The sequence below is a fragment of the Mesoplodon mirus genome (genome assembly GCF_964341445.2).
Source record: "Mesoplodon mirus genome assembly, chromosome: 3".
In the NCBI taxonomy this organism is placed as follows: domain Eukaryota; kingdom Metazoa; phylum Chordata; class Mammalia; order Artiodactyla; family Ziphiidae; genus Mesoplodon; species Mesoplodon mirus.
Window position 1 is genome coordinate 165,849,348 of NC_138978.1, and position 25,447 is coordinate 165,874,794.

Here is a 25,447-nt window from a genome sequence, read left to right on the forward strand (position 1 = left end):
CAGCAGAAACTCTACAAGCCAAAAGGGACTGGCAGGACATATTTAAAGTGATGAAGGAGAAAACCTACAACCAAGATTACCCTAACCATCAAGGATCTCATTCAGTTTTGATGGAGAAATTAAAACCTTTGCAGACAGGCAAAAGCTGAGAGAGTTCAGCACTACCAAACCAGATTTACAACAAATGCTAAAGGATCTTCTCTAGGCAAGAAACACAAGAGAAGGAAAAGACCTACAATAACAAACGCAAAACAATTAAGAAAATGGGAAGAGGAACATACATATTGATAATTACCTTAAATGTAAATGGATTAAATGCTCCCACCAAAAGACACAGACTGGCTGAATGGATACAAAAACAACACCCATATATATGCTGTCTACAAGAGACCCACTTCAGACCTAGAGACACATACAGACTGAAAGTGAGGGGATGGAAAAAGATATTCCATGCAAATGGAAACCAAAAGAAAGCTGGAGTAGCAATTCTCATATCAGACAAAATAGACTTTAAAATAAAGACTACTAGAAGAGACAAAGAAGGACACTACATAATGATCAAGGGATCGATCCAAGAAGAAGATATAACAATTGTAAATGTTTATGCACCCAACATAGGAGCACCTCAACACATAAGGCAAATACTAACAGCCATAAAAGGGGAAATCGACAGTAATTCATAGTAGGGGACTTTAACACCCCACTTTCAGATCCTCCAAAATTAAAATAAATAAGGAAACAAAAGCTTTAAATGATACATTAGACAAGATGGACATAATTGATATTTATAGAACATTCCATCCAAAAACAACAGAGTACACATTTTTCTCAAGTGCTCATGGAACACTCTCCAGGATAGATCATATCTTGGGTCACAAATCAAGCCTTCGTAAATTTAAGAACATTGAAATTGTATCAAGTATCTTTTCCGACCACAACACTATGAGACTAGATATCAATTACAGGAAAAGATCTGTAAAAAATACAAACACATGGAGGCTAAACAATAAACTACTTAATAATGAAGTGATAACTGAAGAAATCAAAGAGGAAATCAAAAAATACCTAGAAATAAATGACAATGGAGACACGACGACCCAAAACCTATGGGATGCAGCAAAATCAGTTCTAAGAGGGAAGTTTATAGCAATACAATCCTACCTTAAGAAACAGGAAACATCTCGAATAAACAACCTAACCTTGTACCTAAAGCAATCAGAGAAACAAGAACAACAACAACAAAAAACAACCCCAAAGTTAGCAGAAGGAAAGAAATCATAAAGATCAGATAAGAAATACATGAAAAAGAAATGAAGGAAATGATAGCAAAGATCAATAAAACTAAAACCTGGTTCTTTGACAAGATAAACAAAATTGATAAACCATTAGCCAGACTCATCAAGAAAAAAAGGGAGAAGACTCAAATCAATAGAATTAGAAATGAAAAAGGAGAAGTAACAACTGACACTGCAGAAATACAAAAGATCATGACAGACTACTACAAGCAACTCTATGCCAATAAAATGGACAACCTGGAAGAAACAGACAAACTCTTAGAAATGCACAACCTGCCAAGACTGAATCAGGAAGAAATAGAAAATATGAACAGACAAATCACAAGCACTGAAATTGAAACTGTGATTAAAAATCTTCCAACAAACAAAAGCCCAGGACCAGATGGCTTCACAGGGGAATTCTATCAAACATTTAGAGAAGAGCTAACACCTATCCTTCTCAAACTCTTCCAAAATATAGCAGAGGCAGGAACACTCCGAAACTCATTCTATGAGGCCACCATCACCCTGATACCAAAACCAGACAAGGATGTCACAAAGAAAGAAAACTACAGGCCAATATCACTGATGAACATAGATGCAAAAATCCTTAAAAAAATACTAGCAAACAGAATCCAACAGCACATTAAAAGGATCACACACCATGATCAAGTGGGGTTTATTCCAGGAATGCAAGGATTCTTCAATATACGCAAATCAATCAATGTGATACACCAGATTAACAAACTGAAGGAGAAAAACCATATGGTCATCTCAATAGATGCAGAGAAAGGTTCCAAAAAAAATTCAACACCCATTTATGATAAAAACCCTGCAGAAAGTAGGCATAGAGGGAACTTACCTCAACATAATAAAGGCCATATATGACAAACCCACAGCCAACATTGTCCTCAATGGTGAAAAACTGAAAGCATTTCCACTAAGATCAGGAACAAGACAAGGTGGCCCACTCTCACCACTCTTATTCAACATAGTTTTGGAAGTTTTAGCCACAACAATCAGAGAAGAAAAAGAAATAAAAGGAATCCAAATCGGAAAAGAAGAAGTAAAGCTGTCACTGTTTGCAGATGACATGATACTATACATATAGAATCCTACAGATGCTACCAGAAAACTACTAGAACTAACCAATGAATTTGGTAAAGTAGCAGGATACAAAATTAATGCACAGAAATCTCTGGCATTCCTATACACTAATGATGAAAAATCTGAAAGTGAAATCAAGAAAACACTCCCATTTACCACTGCAACAAAAAGAATAAAATATCTAGGAATAAACCTACCTAAGGAGACAAAAGACCTCTATGCAGAAAATTATAAGACACTGATGAAAGAAATTAAAGATGATCCGAATAGATAGAGAGATAAACCATGTTCTTGGATTGGAAGAATCAATATTATGAAAATAACTCTACTACCCAAAGCAATCTACAGATTCAATGCAATCCCTATCAAACTACCACTGGCATTTTTCACAGAACTAGAACAAAAAATTTCACAATTTGATGGAAACACAAAAGACCCCGAATAGCCAAAGCAATCTTGAGAACAAAAACAGAGCTTGAGGAATCAGGCTCGCTGACTTCAGACTATACTACAGAGCTACAGTAATCAAGACAGTATGGTACTGACACAAAAACAGAAATATAGATCAATGGAACAGGATAGAAAGCCCAGAGATAAACCCATGCACATATGGTCACCTTATCTTTAATAAAGGAGGCACGAATGTACAGTGGAGAAAGGACAGCCTCTTCAATAAGTGGTGCTGGAAAAACTGGACAGGTATATGTAAAAGTATGAGATTAGATCACTCCCTAACACCATACACAAAAATAAGCTCAAAATGGATTAAAGACCTAAATGTAAGGCCAGATAACAAACTCTTAGAGGAAATCATAGGCAGAACACTCTATGACTTAAATCACAGCAAGATCCTTTTTGACCCACCTCCTAGAGAAATGGAAATAAAAACAAAAATAAACAAATGGGACCTAATGAAACTTCAAAGCTTTTGCACAGCAAAGGAAACCATAAACAAGACCAAAAGACAACCCTCAGAATGGGAGAAAATATTTGCCAATGAAGCAACTGACAAAGGATTAATCTCCAAAATACATAAACAGCTCTTGCAGCTCAATAACAAAAAAACAAACAACCCAATCCAAAAATGGGCAGAAGACCTAAATAGACATTTCTCCAAAGAAGATATACAGACTGCCAAGAAACACATGAAAGAATGCTCAACATCATTAATCATTAGGGAAATGCAAATCAAAACTACAATGAGATATCATCTCACACCAGTCAGAATGGCCATCATCAAAAAATCTAGAAACAATAAATGCTGGAGAGGGTGTGGAGAAAAGGGAACCCTCTTGCACTGTTGGTGGGAATGTGAATTGGTACAGCCACTATGGAGAACAGTATGGAGGTTCCTTAAAACACTACAAACAGAACTACCATATGACCCAGCAATCCCACTACTGGGCATATACCCTGAGAAAACCATAATTCAAAAAGAGTTATGTACCAAAACGTTCATTGCAGCTCTATTTACAATAGCCAGGACATGGAAGCAACCTAAGTGTCCATCATTGGATGAATGGATAAAGAAGATGTGGCACATATATACAATGGAATATTACTCAGCCTTAAAAAGAAATGAAATTGAGCTATTTGTAATGAGGTGGATGGACCCAGAGTCTGTCATACAGAGTGAAGTAAGCCAGAAAGAGAAAGACAAATACCGTATGCTAACACATATATATGGAATTTAAGAAAAAAAAATGTCATGAAGAACCTAGGGGTAAGACAGGAATAAAGACACAGACCTACTAGAGAATGGACTTGAGGATATGGGGAGGGGGAAGGGAAAGCTGTGACAAAGTGAGAGAGTGGCATGGATATACATACACTACCAAATGTAAAATAGATAGCTAGTGGGAAGCAGCTGCATAGAACAGGGAGATCACCTCGGTGCTTTGTGACCACGTAGAGGGGTGGGATATGGAGGGTGGGAGGGAGGGAGACGCAAGAGGGAAGAGATATGGGAACATATATATATGTATAACTGATTCACTTTGTTATAAAGCAGAAACTAACACACCATTGTAAAGCAATTATACTCCAATAAAGATGTAAAAAAAAAAAGATTTTTCTTTCAGCTCTTGCCTGGAACTGGCTTCCATTATGCATCAGTGTTTACTAAATTTAAAATTGTTCAAATACTTTACCTTGTGTTTAAGTTTTGAGAGAAAGGAAAGTAAATTGAGAAAGCATATCTTTTTCATTTTATTCCTGCTCTCAACTCCAAAACTTGTCTTTAGAGACCGTGGGTGCCTTAACAGAGCTATATACTCATGTGGGTCCTCCAGAAAAATCATTTGCATCCAGTTCTCTACTATTATTAATTGCCAGAATTTAGAATTAATAGAATCAACTAGTGTCCCTGGGTGAAAAAAATTCAAATAGTAGTGAACATCAAAGCCAGAGAGTTATAAATAACTGTTTAATGTAGAAATTTTTAAATGTGGCCTCTGTAGAGGAGTAATCCTGATTCCTTCCATTTTGGGGTTCTTTCTTTGCACTCAGGAGATCTGCTCATGCCAAAATGAAATAAAGAGACTTAAACTATCTTTTATTAAATATCTATGATGCTCCAGACACTGGACATGTGCCAGCCCTTTTAAACCCTACCACAAATGTATGAACTGCATTTTATTGTATTCACTTAAAAACCAAAACACTGAGGATCACAGAAGTTAAGCAAGTTTTCCACAGTCTTACATCTAGGAAGGACCATTGACGGATCAAAACCAGATCTCGTTGACCAAAAAGCCCATGCTCTTTCCACTGCACTAAAGCATTTCAAATTCTAAAAATTAATGGTTAATTGTTCTTTTGGAGCAAGAAGAGCAAAAAAGCTGGTGAGTGTGGCATTAACAAATTTTCAGACTATTTCTTGAAGGTGACTGGGATCTGATTCTCAAAAAAATTTATGCAGGCTGACATCCACACCTGGAAATAGTTTGGAGGAGAGAACAGACTGGTTAGCATAGCAGTTAATATCTCCAGGCTGGTCAATACCTAAGTTGACAGGCTGTCTTACTGACGTTTAGTAAAATGTCTGGGTGGCCCCGAAGTGTTTTCTGTGACACATGACACTCAGTAATCAATTCTAGAGGACCCTGAAACAAAGTGGGAGCTTCGTATCCCAAAACCAGGACAGTGACTAAAGGCTGGAGAAGGTGGGAGGGGAGCTAACGTGAAGAACACTCAGCTGAAAACTCTGCTCCAAGCCAGTGGCTTCCATCTCCATTTCTTCCTTTTTCTTGGTTTCCCCACTAGGTATGTAACTGGTGGAGGAGGACTCTGTATTAGAAGAGAGTGTAACAGAGAAGGGAAGTGAGATGGTCCAGGTAGGAGCTGCTCTCAAACAATCCAGTCAGACTGTTCTGACTGCTCACCTCCTTCTCCACCAGAAATCCCCTTTGCTCCCCTAGTGGAATCTTCTGCCAGTTGGTTTTGACAGAATAGGGTCCCCTGAACACAAGACCAGATAGAGGGAGTTACACTTCAACAGTGTTCTTGGCATCCTAATGAGGAGAGTATCCACCCCAGGAGTTATAAAAATCAATATGAAGTGAAAGCAAAAGGAATCTTCTGAGAACTGTCAGGAATCAACCTTGGCATTCCTATTTTATGGTAATGACAAATGGGGAAAAGGAGCAATTCATACACTTTTCCTTCTCAAAGCAGAAAAGTGTCTGTGTTTCAAGAACATTATGCAAACTTTGATTTCAGAGTGTTGAAATAAATGGAAAAGCCAAAATATGTCCCTGTCTGAGAGCCCATGTAAGCCCAATGCTGAGAAAGATGCACTGAGACTTCATTCTCATACACTTCCCAATTAAAATCCTGATCTACAGTCAACATGTCACTTTCCTAACAAACACCACCATTCCAAATACAGTCTCAACCCCATAAATAATGCTATAGAGCTCCCTGTGCCTGAAGTGCCTCCCACCTATGGGTGTGCCCTTCAAAATTAACCTAAGCTTCACTTTGTCCATGAAGCCTTTCTTGACCACTTTAGTCAAAGGAGTTTTCTGCTGCAGCTTGCTGACCCTCATGGTACTGCTGCTATTTTCCCTATTCAACCAAGCAATCTGAAAGTTCCTTGAGGGCAAGAGCCTATCTTAGACACCTGTGAATTTCCCACAGGGTGAAGGGAAGACCAAGTTTTAGTTCCTACATTGCACCTGCTCTGCTCTGAAGGTCAAATTGAGTCATGAGAATCTTGACTCAGAGAAGGAAGATATCCCACCAGTCTCGGAGGTGGGTGGGTGGAGGGCAGGGGTGCCCACTGATCCTGCAATTGTATCTGACCTAGAGGTATGATGCAAGGGGGACCAAGTGTTCCTTCCACTGTGCATCTACAGGTGCTCAGACTTTCCCATGATGCCTTCCCCAGCCATCACATAATAAGCTGCTTCCTTCTGAGTCCTACAAGGTTGGATTACAGCACATGTGGTAAGACCTGTGGAGAGATTTTCTTGGGCAAAGCCCGATCCTGGAGGGAACATTTATCCATGAGAGAGTCTTATAGAGGAGATCATTTAACTACAGGCCAAGGTAGAAGAAGATAAAGTCCAGATAAATGCTGTCCTTGGCACAGAAATGGCCATGGAACCTCAATTCCAGGAAAGCCCCAGAGCAGAGTTCTTCTCTGTACTTCAGGGAGGGTTAAAATCGGGAGTGAGAGTTCTGCTTCTCCAGGAAGGCCCACTGGCTTCCAGAAAGGTGAGGCTCAATAAAAGAGAGAAGTCACGCACAATGTCATCAGCTCTGGTAACTGAAAAAACATGCTGTGTGGTGCAAGTTTGTTTTTAGGAGGAAAATGAGCAAAAAATAGGGCCAGGTTAGGTCATGATCATAAATCAACCTGATACAAGGCAAGGTTCTTTCTCAGGATGTTATGCCTATGGCCTCCCTGCACGTCTATCTGCTGCCTTCTGCAGAACTACTTACCCAACACCCCACCCCCCAGGGAGAGCATAAGGGGAACAAAAAGGGCCAAGGAGGAGGAGGAGATAGGCCATCCATCAAAGGCCATGCAACCTGGCAGAGAGCAGGGCTGTGTCAGCAGGAACAGTGGGAGAAAGTGAAAAAAGAAGCCCAGGGAGGTTTTTTTTTCAGCTGTTCTAGAAGACTTTCCTTCAAGACAGGATTAGGCTCAGCTTTTTAACTATGAGCCCAAGCTTTTACAGAGTGGAAAAAAAACCTTCTGAGAATATTTCACTAGCATCTTCCCAGAAAATTTTTAAATCTCTCTTTAGAGTCCACTCTTCATTTTAGTCATGCACAAAAATGACAGAAACCAGAATGAGAATTTCCCAGGCTTTCCATAGGCCACCCATGCACAGGGTGAGAGTTGATAAGGCAGATTGGCAGGGAGAGGAGAGGGCTTGCTTTGTCATTGCCTGAGAGAGCAGGGAAACACAGAATGGTGAGATGGGAGACAAGAATCCAAAGGCATGCGCAACCTCAGAAGAGGTGGCTCATACATAGCAACCATGGAAAGTAGTTAGCAAGGTTCCTGACACAAAGTGTCAATAAATGTTAGCTGCTCTTAAGGTTATTATTGTTACTGATGAGGAACAGAGTGGACATCGGGAGTTAAATGAAAAGCACCACCACCTTCTACCTTTAATAGGTAGTGCCTGCCAGACCAGACTGAAAGTGCACGCAGACCTCCTGAAAGGCCAGCTCTAGACCAGAGCTGCTCAGATTTTAGTGTGTGTATGGAGAACATCCAAAGTTAATATTAGCAGCAAAATTAATATTAAGAAGTGAAGAAGAAATTAAGAGCTTTCCAGATAAGTAAATGATAAAAGAGTTCATCACCGCTAAACCAGCCTTAAAAGAAGTGTTAAAAAGACCTCTTTAAGATGAAAAGAAAGGGTGCTAATTAATAACAAGAACACACATGAAAGAATAAATCTCACTGGGAAGGTAAATATATAGTAAAGGTAGTGGATTAATCACTTACAAAGCTAGCATGAAGGATAAATCCAGAAGTAATAAAAATAACTAGGATTACAGTAATTAGTTAAGGGATAAGCAAGATAAAAAATGTAAAATGTGACATCAAAAAGATGAAATATGGTGGGGAGAGTAATAATGTAAAACTTTACAATGAGATGAAACTTAGTTGTTATCAACTTAAAATAGACTGTTTTAGATATAATTTGTCATATGTAAGCCTCATGGTAACCACAAAGCAAAAACCTATAGTAACTACACAAAAGATAATAAAAAGGAACATATGAATACCACTAGAGAAAGCCATCAAATCACAAAAGAAGACAGCAAAAAGTGACTTTCCTGGTTGTGCAGTGGTTAAGAATCCGCCTGCCAAGGCAGGGGACATGGGTTCAATCCCTGGTCTGGGAAGATCTCACATGCCGCGGATCAACTAAGCCCATTCTCCACAACTACTGAGCCCACGCTCTAGAGCCCGTTCTCCACGACTACTGAGCCTACGTGCCACAACTACTGAAGCCTGTGCAATCTAGGGCCCGAGTGCCACAACTACTGAGCCCGCGTACTGCAACTACTGAAGCCTGTGTGCCTAGAGCCTATGCTCTGCAACAAGAGAAGCCACCACAAATGAGAATCCCACACATTGCAATGAAGTGTAGCCCCAACTCGCCCCAACTAGAGAAAGACCATGCACAGCAATGAAGACCTAACACAGCCAAAAAATGAAATAAATAATTATTTAATTAAAAAATAAATACATAAATAAATTTTTTTAAAAGACAGCAAAAGAGGCTACAAAAACAGCCAGAAAATAATTAATACAATGACAATAAGCACATATCTATCAATAATTACTTTATATGCAAATGAACTAAATTCCTAATCAAAAGATTTAGAGTGGTTGAATGGATGAAAAAAAAGAAGATCCATCTATATGCTGCCTACAAAAAGACTTACTTTAGATGTAAGGACACACATATGCTGAAAGTGAAGGGATGGAAAAAGATATTCTACTCAAATGGAAACCAAAAGAAAGCTGGGGTGTCTATACTATATCAGACAAAATAGACTTTGAAACAAAGACTGCAATAAGATACAAAGAAAGCTGTTACATCATGATCAAGGGGTCAATCCAATAAGAAGATATAACATTTGTAAATATTTATGCACTCAACATAGGAGCACCTAAGTGTATAAAAGCAAATAATAGCAGACCTAAAGGGAGAAATAGACAGCAATACAATTATAGTAAGGGCTTTAATACCCCACTTGCATCAATGGAGATAGATCATCTAGACAGAAAATCAATATGGAAACGTTGGCTTTAAACGACACATTAAGACTAGATTGACTTAACATTTACATACAGAACGTTCCATTCAAAAGCAACAGAATACACATTCTTCTCAAGTGCACATGGGACATTCTCCAGGATAGATTATATGTTAGACAAAAAACAAGTCTTAAAATGTCTTTAAAAATTTAAGAATTGAAATCATGTCAAGCATCTTTTCTAGACACAATGGTATAAAACAATAAATCAATTACAAGAATAAATCTGGAAACTTTACAGATATGTGGAGACTAAATAACATGCCACTAAACACCAATGGAAAAATGAAGAATTAAAAGAGAAACCAAATATACCTTGAGACAAACAAAAATGGAAATATGATGCCAAAACTTATTGGATAGAGCTAAAGCAGTTCTAAGAGGGAAGTTTGTAGCATGCCTCAAGAAACAAACAAACAAAAATCTCAACTAGACAATCTAAATTTAGACCTAAAGGAACTAGGAAAAAAAAGAACAAGCAAAGCCAAAAGTTAGCAGAAGTTCTGAAATATCAAAGATCAGAGCAGAAATAATAACATAGAGACTAAAAAGATAATAGAAAAGATCAGCAAAATCAAGAGTTAGTTCTTTGAAAAGATCAATAAAATTGATAAACCTTGAGCTAGACTCCTCAAGAAAAAAAGAGAGAGGACTCGAATAAATAGTCAGAAATGAGAGATGTTATAACTGATACCACAGAAATACAAAGGATTTTAAGAGATTAATATAAACAATCATATACCAACAAATTGGACAACTTTAAAAAAATGGATAAATTCCTAGAAACATACAACCTTCCAAGGTTGAATCATGGAGAAATATAAAATTTGACAGAGCAATTACTAGTAAGGAGATTGAGTCAGTAATCAAAAACCTTCAAACAAACAAAAGTCCAAGACCAGACAGCTTCACTAGTAATTCTACCAAACAGTCAAAGAAAAATTAATGCCAGCTCCTCTCAAACTCTTCCAAAAATGGAAGAGAATACTTCTAATTCATTATACAAGGCCAGCATTACCCTGATATCAAAACCAGACAAGGATACAATAAAAGAAAATTACAGGCCAATATCCCTGATGAACACAGATGCAAAAATCCTCAACAAAATATTAGCAAACTGAATTCAACAATACATTAGAAGGATCATACACCATGTCAAGTGGGATTCATTCCAGGGATGTGAGAATGGTTTAACATCCATAAATCAACAAATGTGATACACCACGTTAACAAAATGAAGGACAAAACTCATATGATCACCTCAATAGATACCGAAAAAGCATCTGAAAAAATTCAATTTCCATTTATGACAAAAACTCTCAAACAAATTGGGTAGAAGGAATGTAACTCAACGTAACAAAACCTATATATAATAATCCCACAACTAACATTGTACTCAAAGGTGAAAAGTGGAAATCTTTTTCTCTAACATCAGGAACAAGACAAGAGTTCCCACTCTCACCACTTGTATTCAATTTGGTATTGGAAGTTCTAGCCAGAGCAATTAGGCAAGAAAAAAATAAAAGGATCTAAATTGGAGAGAAAGTAGTATACTTGTACCTATTTGTAGATGACATGATTTTATATATAGAAAACTCTAAGGATTTCACTAAAAAATTGTTAATACTAACACATGAATACAGTAAAACTGCAGGATACAAAATCAATACACAGAAATATGTTGTGTTTTTATGTACTAATAATAAACTATCAGAAAGAGAAATTAAGAAAACAATCCCATTTACAATTGTATCAAAAAGAATAAAATACCCAGGAACGAATTTAACCAAGGAGGTGAAAGCCCTATATATGGAAAATTATGACACATTGATGAAACAAAATGAAGAGGACACATATAAATGGAAAGATATTCTATGCTCATTGGTTAGAAGAATTAATATTGTTAAGATGTGCATATTTGCCCAACCAATCTACAGAATCAATGCAATCCCTATCAAAATTCCAATGGCACTTTTCACAGAAATAGAACAAACGATCCTAAAATTTGTATGGAAGCATAAAGGACCCCAAACAGCAAAAGCAATCTTGAGAAAAACAACAAAACTGGGGGCAAAATGCTCCCTGATTTCAAACAATATTACAAAGCTATAGTAATCAAAAGAGTATGGTATTGGCATTAAAACAGAAACAAAGATCAGTAGAAAAGAATAGAGAGCCCAAAATAAATCCACACATATACAATTAATTCATTTATGACAAAGTAGCCAAGAATACACAATGGGGACAAGACTGGCTTCAAAAAATGCTGTTGGGAAAACTGGATAGCCACTTGCAAAAGAATGAAACTAGACCACTATCTTATATCACACACAAAAATTAACTCAAAATGGACTAAAGCTCTGAATGTAAGGCCTGAAACCATAAAACTCCTAGAAGAAAACATAGGCTGTAAGCTCCTTAACATAGGTCTTGGCAAAGATGTTTTTAATCTGACACCAAAAGCAAAAGCAACAAGAACAAAAATAAACAAGTGGGACTATATCAATAAAAAAGCACATTTATTGCAGTATTACTTATAATAGCCAAGATATGTAAACAATATGTGTCCATCAATGGATGAATGGATTAAGAAATTTTGGTATATACAATGGAATACTACCCAGCAATGAAAAAGAATGAAATCTTGCCATTTGCAACCACATGGATAGACCTGGATAGCTAATATGCTAGGTGAAATAAGTCAGACAGAGAAAGAAAAAATATCATGAGCTCTCTTATATGTGAAATCTGTAAATATATATAGGAAAAGAAGAAAAACAAACAAAAAACCCAAAAAGCTCATAGATACAGAGAACAGATTGGTGATTGCCAGAGGTGGGGACTGGAAGGGTGAGAGAAATGGGTAAACTGCTTTTGGCTTGTTTGTGTTTTAGTTTAAAAAATGGAATTAAAAAAATAAAAATTTAAAATTAAATAAAAATCACATTTTAGATGAATATTTAGGAAAACAGGAAGGTGTTTATAGCTTGTTTATTTTAAAAACTATGTAAATTCTAAAACAATATATATACTTTGAGCTAAATTTTATAAAATAACAAATATGTGCTTATTTTCATAAATGCAGATTCACAGGAAAAAGGTTTCTTAATTTTATATTTAACACATTTTCTACAATAAACAACCTCTCTGAGTCCATTTACTTATCTGTAAAATGGAACTAATGATAATGCCTCCTTCATTTGATGATCAAATGCATTAATATAGGTAAAGCCTAATTACAGTAAACACTCAAAAATGTAAGCTGTTATTAATTATGGTTATTTTTATCTTGTTTTCTGCTGAATCTCCAGTATCTACAATGGAGCCTGATACACGTTAGACACTCAGTAAATATTTGTTGAACAAACTGATTAATTAAGAATTATACACTTCATGTAGGACATTGGTAAAATTAAAATCAGATATTTTGGTTGGAATAGATCATAAGGGACATTAAATAAGAGTTAACCAGTTTTGACTTACACTCTGGATGACAAATCAAGAGCCACTGAGGGTTTTAAGTAGCAAAAGATAAGACATGGCAGAAGGTAACCTACTCAGATTTGCTTGTTAGAAAATTGTAATGATGATGCTAGAAAATTTTAAGTAATAATGGTAATGTAAGGACAAAAATAAGTTACCTAGTAAATAGTAAGTTGATTGTTTCCATTCCTATATGGCCTGGAGGTTATTTAAAGGAATTTTGCACTGTTTGGAAAAGCCTAGAAAGCAAAGGGCTTGGGCCACCGTGACCCCCAGAACTTCAAAGAAACAGGCCCAGCACTGCCACTGACCTGAAATCAATCTGGGGCAGCAGGAGCCTCCTTCCTAAGGAAGTTTCCTTTATCACCACAGCAAAATGTAACATTGCTTTAAGCATTCATTACCTACTGCCTGGGTGGTTAGCTATTTTCTTGCTAAAAAAGTAATCCACAAGGGCTAGAAAAAAAGCTACCTGGATAGCCAAGCTGGAGTTCTAGTGTGCCTTTCAGAGAGTGGCCAATGTATTTTGGGTCCTCATGCACATCTCCCAGGACAACCCTGCCTCATCCCAACTTCCCCAGACTCTCCCAGGCCTTAATCCAGACCCAAAAATGGCTAAGGGGAGCCAGCCCAGCAGCCAACTGAGAATCCAAAAGGTGGTTAATACTATTCTAGTTAATAGAGCAGACTGAGGAGAGTGCTAGACTCTGCTAGACTCTGCTCCAGGTCTTCACGGCCTCACATCTCATTCATACCTCCATTTGCTGTAATGTGGAGTCCTCTCCCAGCCCCCAACTCCAGAGTGAAACTGCTCTCTCTAAAGTCTCTGATGATTTTCTAACTGCTTCATCCAATGAGCCCACTTCAGGCCTGTTGGCTTAGTGGGTGCTCCTATGCCATCTGACACTTTATCTCCATCCTTCTCTCTTTTCCCCAGTTCTGCTGCCTCCCAGGCCTCCTTCAGTCTCTCTCGTTTCTGGCTCTCCTTCTCTAGCCTCGAGGAATTCTCAGGCTCACGGAGACAGGACTGGCCCTCCTAGAGGCCGAGCTGTAATGGTATAGTTACAGGTCAGCTCCCACTGGACAGTGAGCACCTTCCAGGTACAGCCCCTGCCTTACTCATTCTTGATTCCCCAACACGTGACATAATGCCTGATACTTCACCTAATAGGAACTCAATAAATGTTGGATGAATGAATAAATGGATAAATTAACAAATAGAAACCCAAAAAGGTATGTTTCTTTTCTAACCTGCCCAACATGTACCGCAATTACTTGTATCAAAGTTAGCAAATGCTGAGTCACTGCTTGAATGATGATTTACTAACTGATTAAGTTTTAAGCTCTGTGACTTCCCACTCTGATCAGCAACTGGACTTCTAATCCAGAATTGAGCCGCAGTGACTGGTCTTGATATCCCAATTGGTTGCCATGGCAATGCTTCAACTTCAAAATGCTTTGAAATTTTGGCTTCCAGTGACTGTATTGTATATCTGGGCAGAACAACTTTTCTCTACGACTCACTTCTGACTCATAAAGAGAATTGGGATGCTTTTGTTTGCCCACTGGGCTTTATTTCCTGGATGTTCTCTTTTTAAAAAAATCCAAAGAGTAGGATTATTTTAAGGCAGGTAATGAAAATGAGAAGGAGGGGATGCTATTATTTTGGGGGCACAAACTTAACATAGAGCTATGCTTTCTAGAAGGTGCTAGGGTCATGGGGTGTATGATGTGAGCAGGAAGGGATCTGATGAGCCCCCAGGGTAACCTAATCCCATGTACTGGAGCGTGGAAGCATGGAATTTATGCACTTGTTTATGGCAGCAGACACTGAAGCTAAGGGATGTTCGGGGTATTCAGGCTCAAAATCCAAGCTAACGTGCTGCCTTCCTCTCCCGTTTATTTTGCCTCCTCAAGGCATGGACTAGGATGGGAACAAGGAGCAGACCTACTGGAACACACGTCCTGAATGACTCAGATGGGCCGCCAGCCCCAGAGGAACAATAAAGTAGAGCACAAAGGAGGGAGCAGGAGGTGAGGAAAGACAAAGCATTGCCAGTGATGGGCAAATGGGTGAATGTATTTGGGCCGCCAAAGGTGATTCCTACTTTCCAGCTTCACCCCTATTACTCTTAAATATGTCCAACCTGACAACCTGTGCTCCACCCAAGAACTACACCGAGAGTGCCCGTAGCTTTCCATCATCCCTGAGGACTGAGAGAACACACAGCCGACAGAGAATGAGGAGAGAGCGGCCAATGGTGGCATGTGGATCAGCTGGGACCCCTCCCCACTGCACTGTCTCCCTGAGGTTGCAGACACAAAGAAGGGAGATGGTAACTGAAGGTGGGGATGAGGACAGGAAGAGCAATAACCGGTGTCAGGCACTGAAGCTGCAACATGATAAGGAGGATGATCACACAGTCATGCTCGGAGGAAACACTTCTGTGCTGCCAGCTTGAAGTGAGTCTCCTTCCCCAACCTAAACCCCAAGACACCTGGATGACTCCAGAATCCCAGATCTCATCCTTGCGAGTCAGGCACCAGGTCCTGAACAGAGTGGGCCAGAGTGGGAGATGGCAGTGCTTAAGCACCCAGAGCTGGAATCCAGGCAAAAGTTCAGGACATTATAGGGGTGCTATATGGCCTTTATTTTCCCTTCTCCCCTCTGTTTCTCCTCTTCTTTTCTTCCTGAAGGAGCTGATGCATCAGAATCCGATGCACTGTGACTTTTGAGGACCTGAGTGTTCCCCATGTGCATGTCACTTGGGGCTCATGCAGGTGGAAAGTCATAGAAAGTAATGCAGTTCAGGCCAAAGGAGAACTCCCACCATACAGAGCCAGGCTCAGGGAAGAATGGGCCATCTTAGGATGCCCTTGAGTAGCTGGAGGACGGAGCTTGATGATAGCTCGCATCTCAACCAGTAAGGCCTCCCTCTGATTGTAGAGGCCTCAGCACAGAGGTCCATGTGTCTACTCATTGTACAAGACAACATCACATTTCTCAAAGACTACCCAGGTGCTATCAGATGCAAGCAATGGCCAAGCCCTAGTCTTCAATGAGGCCACAGAAGTCTTTTTAATTTTAGTGGGTCAAAATATAAAACCAAACCCTCATGCATTCCTGGGAATTGCAAAATGGTGCAGCTACTCTGGAGAATGGTCTGGCAGTGCCTCAAAATGTTCAACATAGTTACCATATGCAATTCCACTCCTAGATGCCTACTCAGCAGAAATAAAAACATAAACCCCCTTGTGTACGGTATTCATAGCAGCACTATTCATATAGCCAAAAAGTGGAAGCCACCAAAATGTCCATCAACTGGAGAATAGATTTTTTTAAAAAGTGACATATCTAAGGAATACTACTCAGCAATGAAAAGGAATGAAGCTCTGACGCATACTAAAACGTGATGAACCTCAAGTGAAGGAAACCAGATTCAAAAGACCACATATTATATGAAATGTCCAGAGTAGTCAAATCTATAGAGACAGAAAATAGATTAGTGGTTGTCTCTGGTTATTGTGGATATGAGGAGGAGAGGGAAATGGGGAGTGACTACTAATGAGTAAGGTGTTTCTTTTGGGTAGAATGAAAATGTCCTAAAATTAGATTGTGGTAACAGTTGCACAACTCTGTAAATATTCTAAAAAACATTAATTGTACAGTTTAAACAGGTGAACTTTATGGTATAAAAGTTTTATCTCGATATGCCATTTATAAAAAAAGAAAACATAGTTGACCCTTGAACAACACAAGGGTTGGGGCACCAACCCTCCATGCAGTCAAAAATTCATGTATAACTTATAATAAGTCCTCTGTATTCCCAGTTCCTCCATATCCAGGTTCCACATCCTCAGATTCAACCAACCACGGACCAGTACTGTAGTATTTACTATTGGAAAAAATTCCACATACAAGTAGACCTGCACAGTTCAAGCTCATGTTGTTCAATGGTCAACTGTAAATAAATAGAAACTCCATCTGCAATGCTCATACAAAAACCATCAGGGCTTGATTTTTGCAGGAAATTTCTGGGAAGTTTTGTTTTCACTTGAATAAAAGGTGTTTCTCTACCACTGATACTGTCAGTCTCTCTGTAGGTATTATCCTGGATAGGGTAGGACTAGGAAGCAAAGAAAAAGAGGCCTATGGAAGAAGCATGGCATGCAGGAAGAGTCCTGAATACCAGGTGCTGGCAAACTATGGCCCACAGGCAAAATTGGGACTGCCACCTGTCTTTGAAAATAAAGTTTTACTAAAACACAGCTATGCTCATTCATTTACATATTGTCTATGGCTGCTTGCACGCTCTAACGACAGAATAGTTGTAACAGAGACTATGTGGCCTGCAAAGCTTAAATTTTTTACTACTGTGCCTTTACAGAAAAAGCCTGCCTACCCTGCTCTAGATTCATGAGTCTACTTAAGTCTTGCTGCTTAAATCAAGGTCCACATGCAGCAGCAGCACCTAGGAGCCTATTAGAAATGCTCCCCCAGACCTACTGAAACAGAATCTGCATTTGTGTTAGTTAGTTGTGTTAGTGCGAGAAGCAGATGCCAAGATGGGGTTCAACATACAAGGATTTTGTTAGGAGAGACAACTAGGAGGGAAAACAGGGAGGGGGCCTGAAAAGACTGGGAGAGCCATCAGTTCATGGTACAGGTCTGACCTGAAGGAAGGAAAGAGAGAAGATGAAGTGGAAGCATTGTAAACTGCTACACAGTCTAAAGAATGATCTGCAAGGCCATCATGAGTCCTCAAGGCAGAGACAACTATCAGAGGAGATCTGAATCTCTCAGGAACTGGTTTTCCTTATGCCTGCCACACCAAGGCATGTGGCCTCAGTGCAAATGCAGTGACAAATTCAGAGCACAGCACCTCTGTCCTTGGGCAAGGAAATGCCCCAGAGTTGGCATTCTCATTGCCTCCGCTGCAAGGTGTATTCCCATAGCAGCAAGGACATTTTGAGAAAAATACCAGGTGATCTCTATGCATATTTAAGTTTGAGAAGTAATGCTCTAGAGCAGGATTTGGCAAACTCTACAAAGGGCCTCATAGTAAATATTTTAGGCTTTGCAGGCCACACATTCTCTGTTGCAACTACTCAACTCTGCCATTCAAAGTGGGAGCAGCCACAGAGAACACACAATCAAATGGGGGTGGCTGGGTTCTAATAAAACTTTATTTACAAAAACAGGCTTCAGCTTTGGACCTGATGTGGCCCAGAGGCCAGAGTACACCAACATCTGCTCTAGAGTTATAGGGTTTAAACTTTTTAGAAGCAACTAAACTCTTTTTTTTCATATGAAACAGGTAAGACAGGGGCTGCTCCTCTTGATGGTGGGCAGAGAGCCCTGTGCCCAACAGTTCCCCTCAAAGCTCCTGAGACGCCTCTGCAGGCAGCAAAAGTACAATTTGAAAGCCACTGCCCTGGTTCCCCACAAAGAGCCTCCAGTTACAGAAAGTAACTTCTTTCCCCCTTTTCTCATTCCTAGTGGGCATGAGCAACCTAAATTTCTACTTTATCTGTTCTACAAACATAGCTGAGGGTCTAACACTGTGCTAGATACTTTGGGATGACCAAAGTGAACCAGACATGCCCTTGTTTCCTGGGCAACTTTCAGTAAATAAAAATGAGACATGTACAGAACCTCTGAGGCAGGAAGCAATGTGCACCCCAGGAAACCACAGGTAAAGGGCTGTGCAAGCAAGGAAATGGAGGACACCACCTTCACACAGGGAATCGTGAAGACTCCGCGGACGAGGGGCAGTGAGCTGTGAAAGGAGGGGCAGAGTGACAATCTGTTGTACTTCTAAAACCAGACCTGGCCTCTCTTCTGGAGGGCCGTATCGTCACAGCATAAAAACTCTTCTATACACAGATGTTAACTTACAACCATCAGGACATATGGCTTGCCCATCAGAGTGGGCAAACCCACCCCCAGAGACCAACGACTTCACATCCATGGTTCTTCCATGCCAAGGGCGGGGTTGTATGACCTCACTACCTATCTGGGTCGAGATCAAAGAGCAGAGCTAACTGTGGAATAAAACGGGCAATTCCTCAGGGTCCCATGAAGGCAAACACTCTGACCTTGACCATCACTGCAATATAGGAAGAGGCAACTGAGGGCTGTAGAAACCTCATCTTCCAAGGAGCCCTGGGAAAGGTATAGACGTGGCTCTTCGTCTGTTACTGAATCCTTCTGGATAAAGGGCGAGATAGCACACATGGCCTTCCTTTTAAATTCTCTTTATATCTATGTGGATACTTCTGTGTGTGAATCTGTGAAGCTCCACACCCCACACCAACAAAACTCCTCACCCTGAGGACGCCACTCCCTTACTGGGAGAAGGGGTTGTTACATCGTCCTGTGAAATCTCATTTCTCACGTGTCATTCAAAACAAAAAGCTATCAATATGCCTTAAACAAGGTCAGCAGACGCTAGCTACCCGGAAATCCAGAGAGCTCTGAAAGTTATGTGAACTACATGACACGGACATATTTCTGGAAAGTGAGCATAGCTTCCATCATATTCTCAGAAGAGTGTATGACCCCAGAAAAAGCCTTGGACCATTGTCCAATGTATTAAATAGTATTGCCCACGCTAAAAATAATGATTTTTTTTTTAAAAAAACAGAGTCTTTTCAAGCCACTGATTCTACAGTGTTCTCAATCATCTTGAGACCATCTTGCAAAAAACCCTATTTACCATCATTCCTATTTTACAGATTAGCAAACTAAATTCCTAAGAAATTAATATCCTAACTGAGGAAGGATTGCAGGTTGGTGGGTTAACACCAAAGATGCATTGGTTAACACACTGCTCTTAGCAATGATCACCTCCCGCTGTTAATACCACTTCGTAAATAAATTCCACGGTCAAGCCTGTGTTGGGCACTTTACATACATGATTCAATTCAACATTGTAACAACTCTGCAAGACATTATCTCATTTCTCAATCTGAGGACACCAAAGCTCAGAAAAGTTTGATGGATTGCCGCAGGTCGCAGCACTGATTAAGTGTCAGATGGGGTCTGATTCCAGGTCTGTCTGACTCCCAAACTCTGCCCTGGAATCTCCTCCGAAACTTGGATCCTCAGAAAAGGAAAACTCATCTTCAAGTCAGGGGCAGTTTCTTAGACATCTTTGTATTCCCCCCAGAGCCTTGCCCTGCTCTGCATGGCAAGGCACTCAATAAATATTTGTTGAGTGAAGAAACGTGGGCTCGGGCTCCAGTTCTGCCATGGACTTACTGACTCAGTCTCCTGCCTCTTGGAGTTGCAGGTGGTTACTCAGCTGGGCAACTTCAGGGAACATTTGAAATCAATTATGGGTGAGGAGGAACCTATTAAAAGGTCCTCTTCTGTGTATGTTGGGGTTGAAGGAGAGGAAAGGAAGTTGAGAAGGAGAGAAACAGGATGGTTTCAGGGTTGGGTGCTGGAGCTTAAAGATTTCACACGAGGATGGAACAGAATTTGGCTTAAGTCCACTGCTGAGTTCCAACAGCCTATCCAAATGGGATCCTGACCTCAGGCTACTCCTTGGTGGCCACAAATCCCTGAATTGCCACGCCCCTGAGTAGTTACTTTTATGGAGGCCCCTACACTGGAGCAACCACACAGTCTTTTCCTAGGCCCTCTTGCCCCACGTCAGAACTACAGGAGATTGGCAACTTCAGAAGGTCTAACTTTCAGGGGGCCCAGCACCATCACTCCCCCTCCAGGGACCAGAATCTTACAGTGAAAGCCTGTGAGGCCTGCACTGTCCTTGGCTCTAAATGAAAGTATTCCAACAATCCATCCAGAATCCAACTTCCTATTTTGGAAGCACATGGGAGTTAGGGGTGGGGAGAGGGAGGTAACTCTAGTTGATCTTGTTTTCTTTACCAGATTCTACAAGTGCCAGTTAGTCACAACCCAAAGAATGCCACTTTAGCCCTTTCACATAGGCCCTGCAGAAAGACTTGTATGAAGCGGACCCTAAGGGATGCCTACCAACAATGCTCTGGGAGGGGATGATTAAATACCTCCCAGAGGCCTGGGGAAAGGACAGCCCTCCGAGAAACCAGACACATTCCCCACTGCGTGGCTTCCAAGCACCGCCTACTCTCCTGTGCACGAAGCAACGCTGCCACCTAGTGCCCTGTGTGGGAAGTATTCCCTGAGGTCTCCCATCTCAGGGGGGTTCCTCTACAAGGGCTGGTGCAGCTGAATCACTTAATATATCTGCCAAGGAGGAAATGCCCCAGGTTTGGTAGATGGAGAACCGGGAAACTGGGTCTATGTTAAGTAGGTAGAATCTGAGGTTTGAGAGCTGTTGGAAAAGAGTATGGGAGCCAAGTTCTGCAGCATCTTGGGTTATCCTCAGTGGAGCAGCAGAACTTCCATGGTTGAATTGTACTTAGCTCTCAGGAACACAGTTCAGTTGTGGTCATTCTGCACAGCTGAAGGCCAACCAGCCCAGGAGCAGGCAGTGACCAAATAAAAGGACCAGTGCTAGGGTCGGAGAGGGAATTTGGGCTGATCTGTTGGTAGGAGTGAGTAAATTAGCGAATCGGAGACCTTTATTCCGGGAGGAGGGCGGGGTGGGGGTGGGACTAGCCTTGGCCCTTCATGGTTCTCAGCCCTGGGGCCCCCAGGGGAAGTGTACGGAGCGGAGCACAATGAGTAGACAAGGATGCCTATGTCCTTGGGAACCCGGTTGCTAGAATCCTGAAGAATGAAAGCCTTGTTCCCAGCCCCCATCTCTCCCAGACTTTTACCCTAAATCTTTCCTGAATATTTTCTGATGTGCACAAATCTGAACAGAGATACAGGGTGGGAGGTGGAGAGGAGATAGACCTGCGTATTCCCTGCGCTCCACCTTCCTGGTGCAGACCTATAGGGGAAATACCAGCTCACCTGCAGGAACGCTTTGATTTGAAGAGAAAGAAACCTCCGAAGCTAGACTGTCTGCGAAAGAGTTCCTGCCTAATTTTACATGCTTAGGGAGGTTATGAGGATTCAGGTGGGCACTTTGGAGAAGGATCTGAGTGTGTGCTGTGGCAGGGTGGAGGTGGGCACAGGAGGGAGATGTACAGGCTTGCGGGGGTGGGGTGGGGTGAGGGAGGAGGTGCATCAAGGAAGGCTGTAATTGGAATCAAATCCTGACCCTGTTCTCCCCGCTGCAGAGCAGGAGACAGAAGGACATGAAAGGGATGGGAAGACCCACTGTCCAGAATCTGTTCCCTCAGGCTTGGGTTTTAACAACTCAAAGCACTGGTCTCTTAGAGCCTCCCTCCAATATTCCTGCTGGATCCTTCTCTGATTCTTCAGAGCCAGGGAACTGATCCCAGGTCCCTATGCCGCTACTGCCAGAGGAGGGGTAAGCAGAGTGGTAGGCCCCGGTCTAGACTGCAAGCACACAGTTTCCCTGGCAGATGGGTACTAGGAAGTGAGATTAGGCAGCAACAAGATGTCATCTGGGAAAAACTGTGAAGCTGCCAATTCTGATCAGATAATCATCTCATTATTTCTTCCATTTGGCCCCAGAATAAGGATTTCCTTCTACTCTTTCTCTGCCCCCACCTATCTTACAGCCCAGCCCCTTCTCTATCCCCTCCCTTCACCCTCTCCCACCCCAAAATAAAATCACGCAAAACCACAAGACTCTAGAGTGCTCAGTGTCTGGGAATCCCAGCTTCCAAAAGAGAAATCACAGCCAAAGAGGGGGAGACAGCGTGTCCGGAAGGGATGTTCCAGCAACACCCCATTGCAAGAGGCTCCCTCCTTCCAGATTTCTTTCTCCAGTCTGAAACTTATTTGCAGGCATCCAGTAACCTGAGAAGTTTTTAATACGGGGAGCTGTCAAGCCTTTGAGGGGTTCTGGAGTTCCATTCCCAGTCTGCCTCTGGCATACCTCTCATTCCTTCTGTTACCCCCTCAATGTCCTAGGACTGGCAAACATCAAACGGTGTTGTGGACAATCCAGATTAATAAGATTTAAATGGTTCTACTAGGTGCCTAGCCTTGTGTGAGGTTCTGTCACGGGGGGCTCCAGAGGGATGATGAGAAACTGAATGATGAAGTATCATATCTAACCCCCAACCACCCCTTGCCTGAAACCAATCCCCCCACCACCGAAGTAAGGCAAAGTAGACATTCCTAAACCCACTCTTTTCTTTGTCTTTCTGGATGACTTCCCATGAAAGCCAAGATCTGGGTATAGAGTAAAATAAAGGTGGGTAGTGTTCCCAAACACTGCCCCTGATTAAAACTATAGGTGCATTTTAGGTCCCTTTTACAACGGCCAGGGCAAGAAGCCAGGGTCCTGGCTTGTGAGTGCCCACCTTTTCCAGTAGACCTTGCTCTTCCTAGGCTGGACTCAGTCATGATTTTTAGGACAAAGCAAAGGGGACTCAAGGACCTGGACAAGGTAGTAGCTTTCTGCTACATTCCAGGGCTGCTCAGAGAAAAGGAAACCAACCAGGACCCATTGGCTGTGTACCTGGCAGCCTTGTTCTCTCGCTGCCTAGCCCAGCCCAGGCTTGACTCACTGCCCAGGTCTTTACGCTTTCATGTAGTTTCAAAGTTGCCTGGGTATCTCATACTGGGCTATGAGAAATGGAGTGTGATACCTCTTCCCCACTGACAAAGAACCAGAGATCTTCCCCTTTAAAGAGGGATAAGAGAGTGAGCTGGAGGTCTCCTAAGTGCCAGCACAATGTATAGAACCACATGAGATCAATACAAGGGACAAATGCTCTTGTGGTTACAGAGTCATTAAGGTAGATGATGTCTGGAATCCTGCTGCGCAGATGAATAAAGGCCCTTCCCCCTCTGTGCTCAGCCAGCCCTCCCTGGCCCTCCTGCTCTGTCCCTTTCCCCTCCTTGCCCCCAAAGACTAACCTCATCAAAAAAGGAAGCCAACCCTACCCCCACGGACTACGGAAAGCCCAGGAGTGGGTTATTACCTGCAATGATGGCTGGGCTGTTCTGTCCTCCCTCCGGTTTCACCCAGGCTTCCACTGTGAACGCCTCCCGGGGAATGTCAGCCAGCACTTCTGGACGCAGCAACAGCTGCTCCCGCCTCCCAGAGAAGTACAAAACAGGCAATCCTCCTTGGGGGCTAAAGGTCTCTGCTTCCCAGTCGGGGTCCCCTCCACCATTCTGGATGCCGCCCTCCGAAGAGCTGGTTCTGACCCCATGCATAAGGGGATGCTTAGACCAAGGTTGGAAGGGCCGGGGAGCAACACTGGGGTCTCCCTGCACACCTCCTGCCTGCCCCTTCGCCACCTGGCGACGACGCCTCGTCTTGGTCCGGCCCTTCCTTTGGGTCTCTGGTCCGGGTTCCTTCTGGCGTGGGAGGGTGGTGATCTTGGTGGCAGCCAAGGCTCCATGTTCTTGAGTCCCAGCCTCACCTAGAGGCTCCTTGGATCCTTGATCGCCAGGATAAGTGTCATCATCTCCCAGTAGCTCCAACTGCCCAATAGGACCATCCCCTACCCACAGGGCAGCTGGCCGCTCAGCCTCACTTGCCACTCCTGCACTTCCAGTCAGGTCTGGGGGAACAGAGCTCACAGCCATTCCCTCGGCATCTGGCTTACTGCGCCCTGCATGGTACGTTCCTTGATCCCCCGCAGGGTAGGGTCTCAGGTAGTTCCCAGGTCTGCTGGGGTAGACCCCAAAGAGGTGATGCTGAGGGGCAGCTCTGGGTCTTCTAACCTTGGCCCCCAGCCAACAGCGTTCTCCTTCCAACAGCACCTGATTCAGGTGTCCTCTTTGAGCCAGGGATCTCTTGCGTGTCCAGCCCAGCTCAGAGCTAACAGTACTGAGCTCCCACCCAGCCAGAATCACCAGGCTTATTCTCAGAATCCTTAAGCACATCATACCTCTGCTGGCTCTTTATACAGAACCAGAAGTCAACTTCTGGGTACCACACCGGGGTGATGGAGAGAAGAGAAAGAGACAGCTAGCAGTGGATTCACAGTCACCGGGCAAACTGTTTTGTTCACGGACCAAACTTTTTCAAGCAGCCCCAAAAGAGAACCTCTTCTGGCTACCTGCGCTGGGTGCTGGGCCAGCGTGGCCTCTGTACCTCACCCACCGTATGTGTTTCCCTCACCCTTCTCCCTTGACCTCTCTCTCCTTGCTCTAGTTTAGTCCTTGCAGAATGAAGTTCGTTTCTCTGGGTTCCTGTGAATTTCTTCCAGAGAGCTCAGGTTTCTCTCTTTTTCTTTCTTCAATAGCCCCTCCCCTCGCTGATACTAGATGAGGGACACCTGGGCATGAGCCAATGCCT

General features: G+C 42.1%; 1 protein-coding gene across 1 annotated transcript in view; it reads right to left on the minus strand.

Annotated features, from left to right (window-relative positions):
* PAPPA2 (pappalysin 2) overlaps positions 1-25,035 on the minus strand; it is a gene marked incomplete at both ends in the record, with an annotated part of 309,213 nt that extends 284,178 nt beyond the window's left edge. Inside the window, one exon of the mRNA XM_082613770.1 lies at positions 24,120-25,035. Coding sequence (XP_082469896.1) covers positions 24,120-25,035 — 916 coding nt within the window. The remainder of the gene's footprint in view (positions 1-24,119) is intronic.
* Between the last annotated feature and the right edge of the window lie 412 nt (positions 25,036-25,447).